The 16392-nt window shown below is 36.5% G+C and overlaps 1 protein-coding gene across 8 annotated transcripts in view; it reads left to right on the top strand.

The window, feature by feature from the left end:
- LOC110835994 (ubiquitin carboxyl-terminal hydrolase 48) overlaps positions 1 to 16392 on the top strand; it is a 243598-nt gene that overhangs the window by 108725 nt on the left and 118481 nt on the right. For 3 of the 8 annotated variants that reach the window (XR_015535240.1, XM_087349123.1, XM_087349130.1), the window contains exons 3-7: positions 12620 to 12785; positions 13428 to 13649; positions 14068 to 14284; positions 14881 to 14996; positions 15618 to 15860. Coding sequence is in view for 7 of the 8 variants with exons in the window: in XM_087349123.1 (XP_087205249.1) it covers positions 12620 to 12785; positions 13428 to 13649; positions 14068 to 14284; positions 14881 to 14996; positions 15618 to 15860 (964 nt within the window). In the remaining variant the exon portion in view is untranslated. Of the gene's footprint in view, positions 1 to 10084; positions 10233 to 12291; positions 12529 to 12619; positions 12786 to 13427; positions 13650 to 14067; positions 14285 to 14880; positions 14997 to 15617; positions 15861 to 16392 lie in introns of those variants that run through there. The other 5 variants (XM_087349128.1, XM_087349126.1, XM_087349127.1 and 2 more) reach the window with 5 other exon arrangements.

The raw sequence follows: 16392 nt of genomic DNA, 5'->3' as shown, positions 1-16392 counted from the left end.
AGATAAATACGACACGAGTGAGATTTTGGGTTATTATCTTCTGTGATGTTGCGCCATGTAGTCTGGAACATGTTTAAGTATGTTTTAGAGGTGCTTTCTGCCTCCATCATCTGGTCGATAAGCCTTCCGTATTTTAGCAACAAGAAAACAAAAATTACTTATAATATTTTGGACCTTCTATGATGTCTCGGCAAGAAGCCGTTACAGCAATGGACGACAAAGATGATCTGAAACACTAATGTGTAATTGTCTTATAATTTATAATACTAGAGTAGGGCGCTCCTTTCGGAGCTCCTAGGGGGGGGTTGGTCAAGTTTGTAAAACGCAACCAACCTTGGTTAGTCCCAAAGGGGAGTTAGTTTAGTGCCTCATTCAAGTGTTTTAACCCCTGAGTAAGAAACTAAACTAACCCCCCCGAATGGGGGGTTTAAACACTTGACAAATCCCCCGAAGGGGGTTGGTTGCGTTTTAAAATCTTGAGTAAGACACTAAACTAACCCCCGTGTATAAACAAATATAAGGTTATATTGTTGATGACGTCATTTTTTGACGACAACGACTACTAATCCTTTCGGAGCGTTTCCTGTAATCTGATATTTTACTTCTTTACGTCGCTGATCAGAGGCCAACAGTTCTTGGTTACTCAACTATCTACGTCCAACCCCACCCTTGCAAGTCTTCTTTTTTATTTCCTCTTCTGTTTTTTGTTGAATAGTTCTGATGTTTTAGTTCTTTACGTCGCTGTTCAGAGGCCATCTGTTCTTGATCAGTCAACTTTCTACGTCCAGCAACACCATTGCTAATCTTCGTCTGTTTTTTCTTTTTCTTTCTTTTTCCCTTCTGTTCATGTTGTATACGTTTTTCTATTTATCAATGTAACTCTCCCTTCGCTTTTCTTTATTTGTTAAATAGGTCTCATGGATTAGTTCTTTACGTCGCTTTTCAGAGGCCAACTGTTCTTGGTTAGTCAACTTTCTACGTCCAACAACACCCTAACAAATCTTCGTCTGTTTTTCTACGTGTGTTGTTAATATGGTCTCGTTTAACAATGTAAGTCTTCTTTCGCTTATCCTTATTTGTTAAATAGATCTGATGTCTTAGTTCTTTACATCGATGTTCAGAGGCCAACTGTTTTTGGTCAGACAACTTTCTACGTCCAACCCCACCCTTGCAAGTCTTCGTTTGTTTTCTTCTGCTCTTCTGTTTTTGTTGAATAAGTTTTTCTGCGTTTATCAATGTAAATCTCCCTTCGCTTTTCTTTACTCGTTAAGTAGGTCTGATGTTTTAATTCTTTACGTCGCTGTTCAGAGGCCAACTGTTCTTGGTTAGTCAACTTTCTACGTCCAACAACACCCTTACAAATCTTCGTCTGCTTTTTTCCCCTTCTGTTCTTATTGAATGCGTTTTTCTACGTTAATCAATGTAAGTCTTCCTTCGATTTTCTTTATTTGTTAAATATGTCTGATGTTTTAGTTCTTTACGTCGTTATTCAGAGGCCAATTGTTCTTGGTCAGTCAACTTTCTACGTCCAACCCCACCCTTCCAAGTCTTATTTTGTTTTCTTCTGCTCTTCTGTTCTTGTTGAATAAGTTTTTCTGCGTTTATCAATGTAAATCTCCCTCCGCTTTTCTTTACTCGTTAAGTAGGTCTGATGTTTTAATTCTTTACGTCGTTATTCAGAGGTCAACTGTTCTTGGTCAGTCAACTTTCTACGCCCAATCCCACCCTTACAAATCTTCGTCTGCTTTTTTCCCCTTCTGTTCTTATTGAATACGTTTTTCTACGTTTATCAATGTAAGTCTTCCTTCGCTTTTCTTTATTTGTTAAATATGTCTGATGTTTGAGTTTTTACGTCGCTGTTCAGAGGCAAACTGTTCTTGGTCAGACAACTTTCTACGTCCAATCCCACCCTTGCAAATCTTCGTCTGTTTTTCTACGTGTGTCGTTAATATGGTCTCGTTTATCAGTGTAAGTCTTTTTTCGCTTTTCTTTATTTCTTAAATATGTCTGATGTTGTAGTTCTTTACGTCGCTGTTCAGAAGTCAACAGTTCTTGTTCAGTCAACTTTTTTCGTCCAGCCCCACCCCTGCAAATGTTCGTCTTAAAATCGATCATAAAGTCAGTTTTCATAATAGTTTTCGTAATCGTAATATATCGAATGCGTATCAGTTTACCTTGTTGAAGTTGTTGGAGTTGGTACTTCAAATACTTGATAACGTCTTCTTTCACTTTTCTGATGTTTTAGGACAACTGTCAGTCATTATTCAAGAATGCGAAGTGCTCCTTCTGGAGCAGTGATAATGCGACTGGCTTGATATTTTTTGATTTCTTTGTTGTGAAGTGTTATATTTGTTTACTCGACATTGTTGTGTCGACTTCAACAATGACAACTGGAACACAACAATGCCGAGTAAACAAATATCTTTTGGCATTGTTGATGACGTCATTTTTTGACGACAAATTGGTTGACGACAACGACTAATCACAAATTTTTATAGTAGAAAAAAAGAAGATGGTTGCGTTTTATTTAATACAAACTTGACCAACCCCCCCCCCCCCCCCCCTAGGAGCCAGTGAAGCGCTTTGCAATGAATACATTCATAGTTCATAGGTCCGAGATAATGTTGTTGATGTTCGTCGTCCATAAAATGTGCTGCTATTAGCAGTCTTCCTCGGTTCTTCATTACTAATATATTTTGATATCTAATAATTTTCTTTTCAGCGTCTTGTTTTATTTTCTCCTCTGTTCTTACCGAATAAGTCTTTCTACGTGTGTCGTTAATATGGTCTCGTCTATCAATGTAAGTTTTCTTTCGCTCTTCTTTATTTCTTAAATAGGTCTGATGTTTTAGTTCTTTACGTCGCTGTTCAGAGGCCAACTGTTCTAGGTCAGTCAACTTTCTACATTTATCAATGTAAGTCTTTTTTCGCTTTTCTTTATTTCTTAAATAGGTCTCATGTTGTAGTTCTTTACGTCGCTGTTCAGAGGCCAACTCTTCTTGTTCAGTCAACTTTTTACGTCCAGCCCCATCCTTGCAAATCTTAGTCTCAAAATCGATAATAATCATAATATATCGAATGAGTATCACTTTACCTTGTTGGAGTTGGAACTTCAAATACTTTCACTTTCCTGATGTTTTAGGACAACTGTTAGTCAATTCTTAAGAATGCGACGTGCTGTTTCTGGAGCAGTGATAATGCGGCTGACTTGATATTCTTTGATTTTTGTTGTTGTGAAGCGTTATTTGTTTACTCGGCATTGTTGTGTCAACTTCAACAATACCAACAGATATTTGTTTACACGGCATTGTTGTGTTCCACAACAATGCCGTGTAAACAAATATCTGTTGGCATTGTTGATGACGTCATTTTTTGACGACAAATTGGTTGACGACAACGACTAATCACAAATTTTTATAGTAAAAAAAAAGATTAGAACTACGATTAGAACATTTACAACTTTCGTCCAAGTGAATAGATTGATATTTGCTTTCATGGCCACCAGTGACTCTAATACAAACTAGTGGGACAAAACATGTGTCTAAACGGAAAATTCGACTTTCCAGACCAACAGCTGGTGAAGTTCGATGTTGAAGCCCGCAAAACGTTTACTTTTCCAATAAAACTGGCTGCGAAATACAAATTTTGAAAAGCGGATTAGAATAATTTAACCATTTTACTGCTCTAAGGTACCTAGATGGAAAAATTATATGCACCAGTAATTTGGTTCTTACTAAGCTTAATGTAGTTATCAACAAAGAAATGCAGGATAGAAAAGCTGGCAAAGATACACATTATTCCATTAAGTCTGTATGCATTTTCGTTGACAATTAAAATTCTTAATTGATCGTCTTGTTTCTGTAATCTTTCCAATAACGTATGCTTACATTAGCATCTAAGTTAAGAAATTTATGTTTTTTAGGTTTTGAAGGAAGTGTAAAAAACTAGCCCATAGTACTCCTCAACAAATCACGTATTTTAAGATCACAAAAAAGTAGGACAACATTACGAAGTGAACAGCGGAATCCAGGAAAGTAAAGGTACCTCAGAACTCGCAGCGTAGCAAAGATAGCAACGCTGTTTTGTTGACTTCTAGCTGTTCGGTAAGGGGGGGGGGGAAACATCCTTCCGTGGCCTTGAAGCACCGAAGAATACAAATGTCCACATCGTTGTTATTGAACCCTAAGCATAGCGCGGATGAATTTAATTTTGTTGGATGGACTGAAGTTGCTGGTGTGGTCTGGACTAATATTACAAGTTCTGTATCGTGTAAATTACAATTTTCAGTTCTGTAGTTAGCCTTTAATTTACAATGGACCAATTGTAACACGAACAACTATCAGACTTTAGCCACTCCATTATATGAGCCTCTATAACCAGTTAAAGACTTCAAATTACAATTCACTTGTCTCAACGAAATTTAAATTGCATATGGCCGGAGCAGTACTACATTAACGTATGTTCCACAATTATAACTGGATTTTATATTAGCAATGAAGTAAAGGGTTTCAATTACAGACGCCATTTTAATTTAACAGTCCGTAAAAAATTCTCTCCAAATTACTGTCAACATAAACCTACTAGCTAACACGCCAAGCGGACTCTTATTGTAAAAAGTAAGTAGAAAAGTTGAGAAATTTATTACCAACTTGTAAGTCGCCAGAATGATAGGCGTACTATCACGGGACGAAATTAAATTCTCTTCTTTTGTCTTCAGGATGTAAACTGGACGTGAAAAAAAACAATAACAATAGCAGTAATAATAATAATAATAATAATATGTACCTTAGGGACAAGGTCTGTCTCGGGTACATAGAAGTACATACCCCATAAAGTGGTGAAGAGATGGGATAATAATAATAATAATAATAATATTTCATTAACAGGAGAGACGATTTCAATGTAGCCCCAAAATTAGGAATAAAATTTTATAGCACATTGTTTAATGTCCTCTTTCGTAAAGTGGTTTCTACAATTATCCGATGTAAATAATAGTTGAAACGGTTTCTACAGTTTTTCGTAAAATTCTCCAATATTAAATTTGATTAAAATCGGATTATCCATTCTTGAATTAATTCTTGCCTACAGTGGAATAAGATCACGCTCTACGTCAAATCAGATGCGCACAAACACACCTTAATATTCCAGTCAAGAGCTTAACAATTTGAAGCAGAAATTCTTCTAAATATTATTTAAAAATGAAGCCCGTTTCGGGAAGGAACTGAAATCTTCTCCATTAATATGATTAACTGGTCAATTGTGTGTTGGGTAATAATCGATTTTTACTCTGAGTATCTTACGAAACCCATAAATAAATTCTGTGGGTATAAGAACTGTTTAATGTTAAAGCAGGTGGTACAAACAGCTACCCCTTGACTTTTAAGTGGTTAATAACTATTAAATTTGAAGGAATACTTGCGGTCCACGTAATTCTCTTTTTTACCGTCATGTCCTTTTTATGTCTGTGGTTCTTTTGTTTGTTTTTGTTTTGACTTTGAGTTTCATCTGTTTTATTATCACGTATCCCTGCCAACTCTGATGAATTTTTGTCAAACTCTGTATGGTCACCGTATCATAGAAACCAATACGGATTTGTACCTTTTAATTTGCTGTAATTAATAATACAAACATGTCGGCCGTGGGAACTTCTGAGATGGTAGTAGCATTAGAATCACTTAATTTAATGTATCTCTATATGTTATTTAATAAAAGGCCACAAGAAATATACAACTCTTTATTTATATAAAACAATATGGCAGCAGCGTGAAATATATATTGGCATTCCTTTTGATGACGATAATTGGTCAACCATTAGAGTGAATGTGAAGTTTTCAACGTAGACTTGATAGAACATACACGTATCTAAAAGTCGTCTGAAAACATGTACTGTAAGTTGAAAGATGATGACTTAACATTTAAGGTTTTGTCTACCTAAATTAACGTAGTCGAAATTTGTACTGTAATAAAAAAATACAAATATACTGCTCAATGAATTGTAAATTTTTAATTTATACCTCCTGCTATCCTCACTCAGAAATAAAATCAGCATCGTAAGTTTTCTCGGAATTTTCTTTGAAATAGAAGATGACAGAACGTTTTGGGAAATGCTACCATAAGTTTAAATGAAATCGTGGAAATCAGGAATTTGGCAAATTTGATGGAACGCGGGCTAAACTGGTAGAGTTTCACGTATCAGAGAGCACTGATTATTCGCTGGCCCATTATCAATCCACGTGCTGACAACAATTCGTGTTTAAATTCTACATATCAGAAGCCAACATTTGCACTCCGTATTTGATGTGATAGACGTAACTCAGTACTAGAGTCAGGGCAGGCTATCGTGTTTGTACGCGCGTGCGTACGTGCATGTGGTAGCAGATTATAATGACTTGTACATCGCAGAAGTTCGTGTCCTGGACTGTTTACCATTCAACCTCTCTCATACAGCCAATCGATACGAATCGATTCAACTGATATTATGCTCTCGCTTCCAATTATATTAAAATGTCTGTTATGTCGTTATATGTTCTAAAATATGGCGTCGAAGTTGTTTTCCATTGCAGAATATTAAAAAGTTATGATCTCTTTATTTTGTCTACTAATTCTTTATTCTTTAAGAGTTATTGCAAATAAACATAAAATGAAAATCTCCACCAAAAGTTTGGAGATCTATAGTAATGTATAGCACTTAACATTATGGGTACAGCACGGTATCAAGAAACTGCAACGTCTCGGAGGACCCTACTGTTTTGTTTGCAATCGATCCTGAAAAAAATTCAAAATTATCAATAAAAGGCACGTTAAAAATTAAGTTATCAAAAATTAATAGTTTAAGTATTTGGGTTGCATTATCTTACTCCTCAGAGAAGATCTGGAAATAAGGTTAGACCTATAATACCGAAATAAAACAATTAATGACAATAATATAATTTTTGTCAAACAAATTTAACCAGACTTAATATTTTTACCCTGAAGATCGAGGTGATACTTTCCTTCGAAACTTTCGTAACCACATACCAGACCACATTGCGTCATAACCCAGAGAACCACCACTGGCGTCTTTAATCGCCAAATAAATTTCACGTTTGAAATATAAGAATAAATAATACCATAGCAAAAGCTACTTTTAAATGCAGTCATAGGGCTTGGATTTTGAAGAAAAGGAACATTAAAAGATTGGGACAAAGAAAAGATAAACCTGTCTCCATTGGATATTAAAAATCTGGATAAATGAACACATTTTTTTTAATGAGATTTTAGGTTCTCAGGGCGGTGAGGACGAGGATTTTATTTTTCTGGATTTTGGCGCCTTGTAGATTCGTAGGCAGCTTTCAGCATTTCGCTGAAACATCCCTCCACGTCTTCAGCCCTAAAGATAGAGGCAGCATGTTTCTCCGAAATGTTGGTGTCTACAGGGCGTCAGACCACAGTGAACTTCTTGCCCAGCTGAGTAAATGTCGACGTTTTGAGGAAGAGGGCACACCATGACGTTAGTCAGTCCGCAAGCATACAGAAAGCCTAAAATGTCGCAGTTATGTCGCGATGGTCTTCCCCATCTCCTACAACGTTTTCTTGAACACTAACGTGTTTAAGTACCAGAATAATTATATCTTTTATAGCTCCTAATTCACGCAACTGCAAAAGACATTTATTAAGTGCAGTTCTCTTGTAGTGAAGCTTCGTTAAAGTAGAACATTATACAGCTGTTGATTAATGCCTTACAATACACTTTAATTTTTATTCTTCTGCATTTGCTTACAGCGAACTTGGGACTAGTTAATTGCTTAGAACACGTGGCAACAGACATGAATATTATTCCCGAAGTCACGAACTAACCGTAACAAGAACATTAGTAGGGCGTATAAAATAAGTAATTTCGTGATCTGCTATATACACATCTCTAAAAGATTCTAATTGTATTCTTGTCTGTCTAAAGATACTGTTGCTTACCGACGGTGCCCGAATTTATAACTTGTGTTGGGCAAGGCCGTGGTCTAGGCAACACGGAGTTTTCCTCCGGGGGCTTCCCCGGTTTCTCCGTGGCATCCCAACAATTACTGCATTCACACACAGAAGAAGGCAATGGCAAACCACTTCTAGATCATCTGCCAAGAACGTATATGAACAGGTCCCAGTCCGAGAAAAGGATGGAAGGATCCTGTTCATATGGACCTGTCCTCAGACAGAACACTAAATAAAATAATAAATAAAAACCATACTTAGCATAGTTGTGTGCAAAGTAAACACAGAGATGGATCTGTTAGTATTTGTTGTCAGATATTTTGTGTGGAAGTAGACTAGCAATTTAATCAGACAAGTAATTTAAGCATTAGTTTAAAATTGTTATTTTTTGTGATTTACATAATTTTACCGAAAAATTTAATTCGAATTTTTTAGTTGTCCTTCCACTTTCATGGACACAGACACAAAAAAACTGCCTTTTATGCGCTAGTTTCAGATCAGTAAATTTCCTTGTTTCTTATTCAGTCGCTTAATTTCTGACTTGCCGGTTAATCTGTTAAGCAGTTAGTTGCATAGTTCATTAGTTAATTAATCTTATATAATGTTTTATTTTTTACAGAGTCTGTTTGTTTATATTCTTCTTTGTTAGGTTTCTTGCTTTTAATAATTTGTTTCCTTGTAAGATTTGAGGTTTTCACAGCGCCCTGATGACGGAGGCAGTATGACCTCTGAAACGTTGGTTAACATCGACCATACTACACGGCGCAACAACCCAGAAGACGGAAATCTTCAATTTGTTTCCTTTGCTTGTCGTGTTCCTCGTCTGATTATTTTTAAAATACCTTTCAGAGTGTCTGACAAACGGCTTAATGCTCTGTTTACTAACCTGGTTTCCATAATATGATCCTAGACCATATCCAAGCAGTTCTGATGAATTTACCACAATCTTTTCTTTGCGCGTAAAGTTAAGATTTTAACGGAAAATCACACGTCGCAAATGAGCAGTGTTCAAGAAGCACAGCACCATCTGTGAGCACATCTCACGTACAATTTATTAACTATGTGAATTTTTGTATTTCGTCATAATCGATTAGAAAACAGGAATGCAGTTTGTCTCGGAAGTGAACTCTCCTGTAATCTAGCGGAATTCAAGGGAACAAATTCAATATTATTAGTGGCAGCACCGTCAGTTGGGGTGTGTAACATTCTTGCGCTCATATTTCACTTTTGAAAATGCTCAGGTAAAACATGCTGTAATGTTTGTTGTTCTGATTACAAAACAAGTTTGTAATTGAGACTTTTATTTCTCCCTTTATCGCTGTCCCAAGTTGGCAATTTGTAACAGAAACAGCGTTACTCTATTACAGAGTTAATGATCAGAGATATCCGTGTGACTGACATGGGAATACAGAAGTAAGTGCTACCAAGGCAGAACAGAATGCACTAGATTTTATCGTGTTTGAAAAGTGTGTATGGTGTGGTGCAAAGTACTGGATGAAATATGAAGCTTTTTGCAAAATAACGTTTCCCGTAATATTTATTATAAAATGAGTTATTAACGTAAATAAGGAAGGGTCATTCGGCAAAACAGCATTAGGAAAATGTGTAAGATCCATATCAACAATGTGTAAATATGGACCGACAATGGTCAGCTCTTATATGAACTCCTGCGTGCATAACAACGCTTTACTCTTTTACCTTAGAAACTAGTTGTTATGTCATCTGTTTCTTCGTCATTGATGTGTTTCATTACTGCCGTCAACAATCCGCTTTCGTTATAGCGGAAAGAGCTGAGTTGTGAATCGCTTGTAGAACAAGCGCGTCGTAGAGTAGATAATATTGTGCTGTTAAAAACGTTTTAGAATATCACTTATCTTATCTTATATAAGAAATATTAGGAATACTGCCCTCCACTCTCTCCATTTTAATTTTGATTAAATTGGTCATTGCTGGTGGACATCGTGGTCTCTTACAATCTTTTACTATAAAAATTTGTGATTAGTCGTTGTCTTCAAGAAATTACGTCATCAACAATGTCAACTATAAACAAACTCGGCATTGTTGTGGAACACAACAATGCCGAGTACAACACAACAATTTCGAGTAAACAAATAACGCTCACTACCGAGCCAGTCGCATTATCACTGCTCCAGAAGAAGCACGTGGAATCGCATTATTGATAATTTTCTGACAGTTGTCCTAAAACATCAGGAAAGTGAAAGAAGACGTTATCAACTATTTGAAGTATCAACTCTAACAACTCCTACAAGGTAAACTGATACTCATTCGATATATTACGATGATTAAAACTATTATAAAAACTGACTTCATGATCGATTTTGAGACGAAGATTTGCAAAGGCGGGGTTGGACGTAGGAAGTTGACTGACCAAGAACAGTTGGCCTCTGAACAGCGATGTATAGAACTAAAACATCAGACCTATTTAACAAATAAAGAAAAGCGAAGGGAGACTAACATTAATAAAGGTAGAAAAACTTATTCAACAAGAACAGAAGAGCAGAAGAAAACAAACGAAGACTTGCAAGGGTGGGGTTGGACGTAGATAGTTCACTATCCAAGAACAATTGGCCTCTGAATATCAATGTAAAATCTTAAGAATCTGAACTAACAAATGAAGAAAAGGGAAGGAAGTCTTACATTGATAAACGCAGAAAAACGTATTCAACAAAAACAGAAGGGGAAAAAAGAAAAACGAAGATTTGCAAGGGTGGGGTTGGACGCAGAAAGTTTACTAACCAAGAACAATTGGCGTCTGAATAGCGACGTAAAGAACTAATCCATCAGACCTATTTAACAAATAAAGAAAAGCGAAGGGAGAGTTACATTGATAAATAGAAAAACGTATACAACATGAACAGAAGGGAAAAAATAGAAAAGAAAACAGACGAAGATTAGCAATGGTGTTGCTGGACGTATAAAGTTGACTGACCAAGAACAGATGGCCTCTGAACAGCGACGTAAAGAACTAAAACATCAGAACTATTCAACAGAAAACAGAAGAGACAAAAAAAGAAGACTTCCAAGGGTGGGTTTGGACGTAGAAAGTTGACTAACCAAGAACTGTTGGCCTATGATCAGCGACGTAAAGAAGTAAAATATCAGATTACAGGAAGCGCACCGAAAGGATTAGCCATCGTTGTCGTCAAAAAATGACGTCATCAACAATATCACCTTATATTTGTTTATACACGGGGGTTAGTTTAGTGTCTTACTCAACCAACGCAACCAACCCACTTCGGGGGGGTTGGTCAAGTGTTTAAACCCCCCATTCGGGGGGGTTAGTTTAGTTTCTTACTCAGGGGTTAAAACACTTGAATGAGACACTAAACTAACTCCTCTTCGGGACTAACCAAGGTTGGTTGCGTTTAACAAACTAGAAGCTCCGAAAGGAGCGCCCTGCTCTAGTTGAACAAAGTTTGAGGTAAAGGATTCCTATTTATTATTATTGTTCATCATAGTTAATGTTTTCATCTGCATTTGTGAACTCGTGTAAGAGACTTAGGCTTGTCTTCTTTTGACGTAAATACGTTTATACCGAAGGATCATTCGGCAAAAACAGCGTTACGAATGGTAAGAGTAAGGGTAATGTAACCTATATGTAAAATGATCATTAAATAAGGACATTTAAGAATCTGTAATGTATTTTATTGCAATTATAATTGTTTATATATTTATTGTAATTTTAATGAACCAATGTGTACAATTTTCAATGCATCTGGCGCGTTAAGCGCCCGCCTCTCGAAAACCGTAAGAGATGGATCTGGACATATTGCGTACGAAATACGTATTACCTCTTGAGCTTTCCATATCTGTTTTCAGATTTTACATATCACAAATGGTTTAGGTTCTACAAGCATTTATTTATACAAATAAAGGCGCATCGTACTTCACGCTATTGCTGCGTTTGCGTATTACGTCATAATATGTAGAGATAACAAGATGGATGACATTGAAGCTAAAAGAGTCCGTAATGCAGAATATATGAGACAGTACAGAAAACGTAAAAAAATAGAAGTATTAAATAATGAACCTGAAGTTCCCAAAAAAATACCAACAACTAATGCTGAACGTATGGGGAAATATAGAAATCGCAAGAAGCAATTATTGCAAGTTATCAAGCTAATATATAAACTTCCTTTCATTGTATTTATTGCCTAAATATAATTTAATACAAAGACGCGTTTACGTCAGATTCTCCGGAACCGTGGTTCCACTGTCAATTTTTCTTTGGTGCTGTTGGAAGGAAATGTTTGTGTGCATGACATGTTATGGCAACCCTGCTTGTCAGGTTTAGGGTGTTGTGGTAATGCGATCTTTTAGTTCGTGTGTAGTGTATGCACTGTGTTTGTGTTAATGATGTGGCGTGGAGCGTGGGCTGGAAAGGAGAGCATATGCACAGTATTTACGATAGTGAATATTGATGTGTTGTGCATTTATCATTTAGCTACATATTTAATTAGCAATAGAAAGTTACAAACACGAACACAGTTTAGTGAATATGCAACTTTATTCCTATAGAACTTTAAGTGTACTTTCAAAACAGAGGTTATATTGAAATGTGTTATTGTATCATACATTATGTTACGCCATATTTAGCATTTGGCTTAATTTCCGTAATGGATTATTTTTTCACCAGTGATTGGGAATGATAAATACAAAAATATGAAGAACATGCGGAAGGAGGATATGGATAAAGCTGCATGGTGTTGGGCAGACAATACTGAACCGAATGATGTCACAAAACAGCATGTGGAATTGGTTTATCGGATTAAATTAAATGTTTGTACGCCAAATTCGTGTCGGTATGTGTAATGTAAAAAATTAACACATATTTTATTTTATGTTTGTATGTATCTATATGTATATATGTATTTTTACATAAAGGTTAAAATATGCATGGTGTTTGGAATTGTTATATTGTGGCACCGATCAGGTGTGCGATTGTTAATAATACGTGTTTTGTGTTGAAGAATAACAAATAATAAATTCCTGATCTTTGTAATAGGCCATGTTTACTTTCTAGCATAATTTTTCATGCTTATCATTCTCACACATGAATCCATGTTATTTAATATATCATAAGTCTTTTGTTTTGATATAATCTTATAAAGTGATCTGTACTTGGAATCAGTCTTTATTATCTTCATTTGTTGTCAACCATTCAGTTCAGAACCTTGTGTCTTCCTGTCTGTTATCTAAAAACTTAATTATTGAAATGTGCAGAACCATAATTTTGCCTGTAGTATTGTATGGGTTGGAACTTGGTCTGTGGCACAAAGGGAGGAACATAGACTGAGGGTGTTCAAGAACTGGGTACAGAGGAAAATATTTGGACCTAATCAGTTAAAACAGTGTGTTAAATAATCTATAGATCAAGTAACAAAGAAGGAATTCCCTGTACAAGCTGTGGCCTTTAAAACTAATAAGTATGTTACATTTTGCAGGCGTAACTGCAGAGGCAATCCGCGATGCTTGTCTGGTTTAGGTGAAAGTAAGTGGCTGGGCCCAAAGGCAGCTGCAGCAGTAGAAGATGCTTGGGGTGTTGGCATGGTTGACCCTAATGAAGAGCGTAGAGAAACAGGAATATTTGTTGGACTCAAGAATCTTGGTGCTACATGCTATGTCAATAGCCTACTGCAGCTATGGTTTCATAACCTGAAGTTTAGGTAAGTTTAACCCATATTATCAAGGCTGATTAGTTATGCTGATGCACACAAATACAAGATGATACGTAAACTTTGTTTTCCTTATAAAATAAGAAAAATGAACTAAGTGACTGATATCACAGTCTGACTATTTAACTCAATCTTGGCGCGTTTTCACCCGTCTACTATCCTCACAACCCAAGTTCTATCTTAATGTTATCCTTTTGTATTATTATTATTGGCCTCTCAGTAGTCCTTTTTTGAATATGTGTCCCCACCAAAATTCTGTATGTCTGTTAGGGTCCGAGGAAGGACTTTCTCTTCAGGGACACTGAGTGGCTTTTGTGATGAGGCTCGGTTTCCATAACACAGAATTCCTTATTTTAGTGTTAAGGGAAGGCTTTTTACTATGGAGTTTATTAATTTTTGTTCTTTGTAGGCATGCTGTATATGCATGGTCTCCAGAAGAAGATCTTCAGGAGATGGCTAACATCACACTTCAGAAAACCAAAGGAGAAGAATATGCTCCAGAATCCTGTATTGGACACTTACAGCTGTTGTTTGCACTCCTTCAATTTGGCAAACGACGCTATGTAGATCCAACAGCGTTTATTCTGTCACTTGGTCTTGATACCGCCACTCAACAAGATGCACAAGTAAGGTTTTCCCAACTAGTGCCAGATACAAAACTGCTAATTAAGTAACTGACTCTTTGGTAGCAGAAACAGAAGGTTCGAAACCTGTAACATCATACATTGCCTATTGACACGATCATCAGCCAATTGCATCCACCTCTTCTCCTCACTACCTATTTCTCTAAAATCCATATTAGTGTGTGTCCTGTCTTTGCCTCTATGCTATCGCTGTTAGGCACACCGATAACTTTAGTTATCTTTTACTGTGAAATTCAGATTTTTGACTTGGTAATAAGTGGCCCCTGTTTTGGTACCCTAATCTGTTTTAAATGTTACGGTTATTGAAAAATATAGAGAGATTTTTAGAAAAAGGCAATATTGGATGCATTTTTTAAATTGTAATAACATTACTTTCTTGGATTGCAATAATGTATTTAAATACAGTAAATACATACATCACTTTTTACTTGAGCGTTGTTATATGTTTGAATTTATCGGTCGTGTAGAATCTGATAGATAGAGAGGCTTGGTTATCAGATGACACACATAAAATGGAAATGTTTTAGGGAAAAGAAAATTTTGGAGAGTTAAAGTTGATGAAATGTTTTAATTTGCAGGAGTTTTCAAAGTTATTCATTTCCATGCTAGAAGAACGTCTCTCCCATCAGTCTTCACCACTTGTGAAAAATATCATTAAAGAGCAGTTCTGTGGGAAATATTCTTATGTCACCAAGTAAGTATGTATAACGACATACGGAACAGGAGGAAATGTATTTTAATTTTAAATTTCCATTATGATATTTTCTGCAAATTCCAAAATTGGCTTTTGTATTTGGAATAAGCTATCAGCATATAATTATGAATTTGGATTTTTTTATTTTTAATAGTACAAAATGGTGTTCTTAGGATCAGAAGGAAGTACACATTAAAAGTTGTTCCAAAAATTCTTGTTTTGTTTGTCGACTGTACACCATATGTAACTGACCCCATTGATCAGAATTCTTAAAAAGGTAATAGTCGCTCACTTAGTCAAGAAATTTTGCACTTTTTTTATGAAGCCTGATTTACAATAACAACTTCACAGGATCACACCACTGGACCACAATATAATAATCTACATCGTTAAATGTGCTGCTCTTTTCTTGCTCTCAATGATTCCTTAAAATTTGTGTATTTTATTTGTTGTCATCTTCTCCATATATATTAACAGAATTAAGATTTGTCACCCTGGTGATATCGGCAGCAAGGAACTCTGAAACACTGGTGTACGTCTATGAGATTATATTGCACTACAGCCCACAAGACAGCCGTCTTCCTATAAGATTTTTGTTTTTTGTTCCTGCTCATCTTGTAGGTGTCAACTGTGTGGGACAGAGTCTGCCTTGCCTTCGTTGTTCTATGAGCTGGAACTGAATATTGCCGGACACAAGACACTTGCTGATTGTTTGGAAGAATTCCTGAAAGAGGAGAAACTGGAAGGTGCTAATCGTTACCTCTGCGCCGTGTGCAAGTCAAAACAGGATGCAACGCGCAGCATCAAGCTTGACGTGCTACCTCCAGTGCTAAACCTTCAACTGATGCGTTTTGTATTTGATAGGTAATTTCTTTTGCGGAAGCTTACTGTCTGGCGTTGTAAGAAGGGGTTTTTGAGGAAGGGAGGGAGGTTAGTATCGCACTGTCCACTCACCGTGCTCACTGCTGTCATTTGATACACATTATGAGCAGTGTGCACATGAAAAGTTGGAAGTTATACTTCAAACACCAGCCATGTAAACCTAAGGACATGTATTTCTTCTTCTTCTATGATTCTCCGGTCCGTACTTGGTCCTCTGTTAGGTCCGTCTGTCTGAGGCTTTGATCGAGGTTTCGAAACATCTTCTTTTTTACGGTGCACGGTTGTTAGCCTTGCGACCAACCCCCAACCTGGAGGACCAGGGTACATGTCTTAGTCTGACCTCTCCCCCTTGACCAATCTGGCTAGGGAGGCCCTACCAGTAGCTCTTGGGGTCACTGACAGTACTCACCACCACGACAAGGAAGGACATGTATTTGGGTTGGAAAATTTTTAAAGTATAAAGAAATTGGCTGTGGGCAGACAAACTAAGTTAAGGTTCAGCTAATGTTACTGA

The sequence above is a fragment of the Zootermopsis nevadensis genome, unplaced genomic scaffold (assembly GCF_977971745.1).
Source record: "Zootermopsis nevadensis isolate Lab colony 2312 unplaced genomic scaffold, Znev_1.0 Znev_ptg000015l, whole genome shotgun sequence".
In the NCBI taxonomy this organism is placed as follows: Eukaryota; Metazoa; Arthropoda; class Insecta; order Blattodea; family Termopsidae; genus Zootermopsis; species Zootermopsis nevadensis.
Note: the sequence above shows the minus strand (reverse complement) of the source record. Positions and strands in the feature narration are given on the sequence as shown.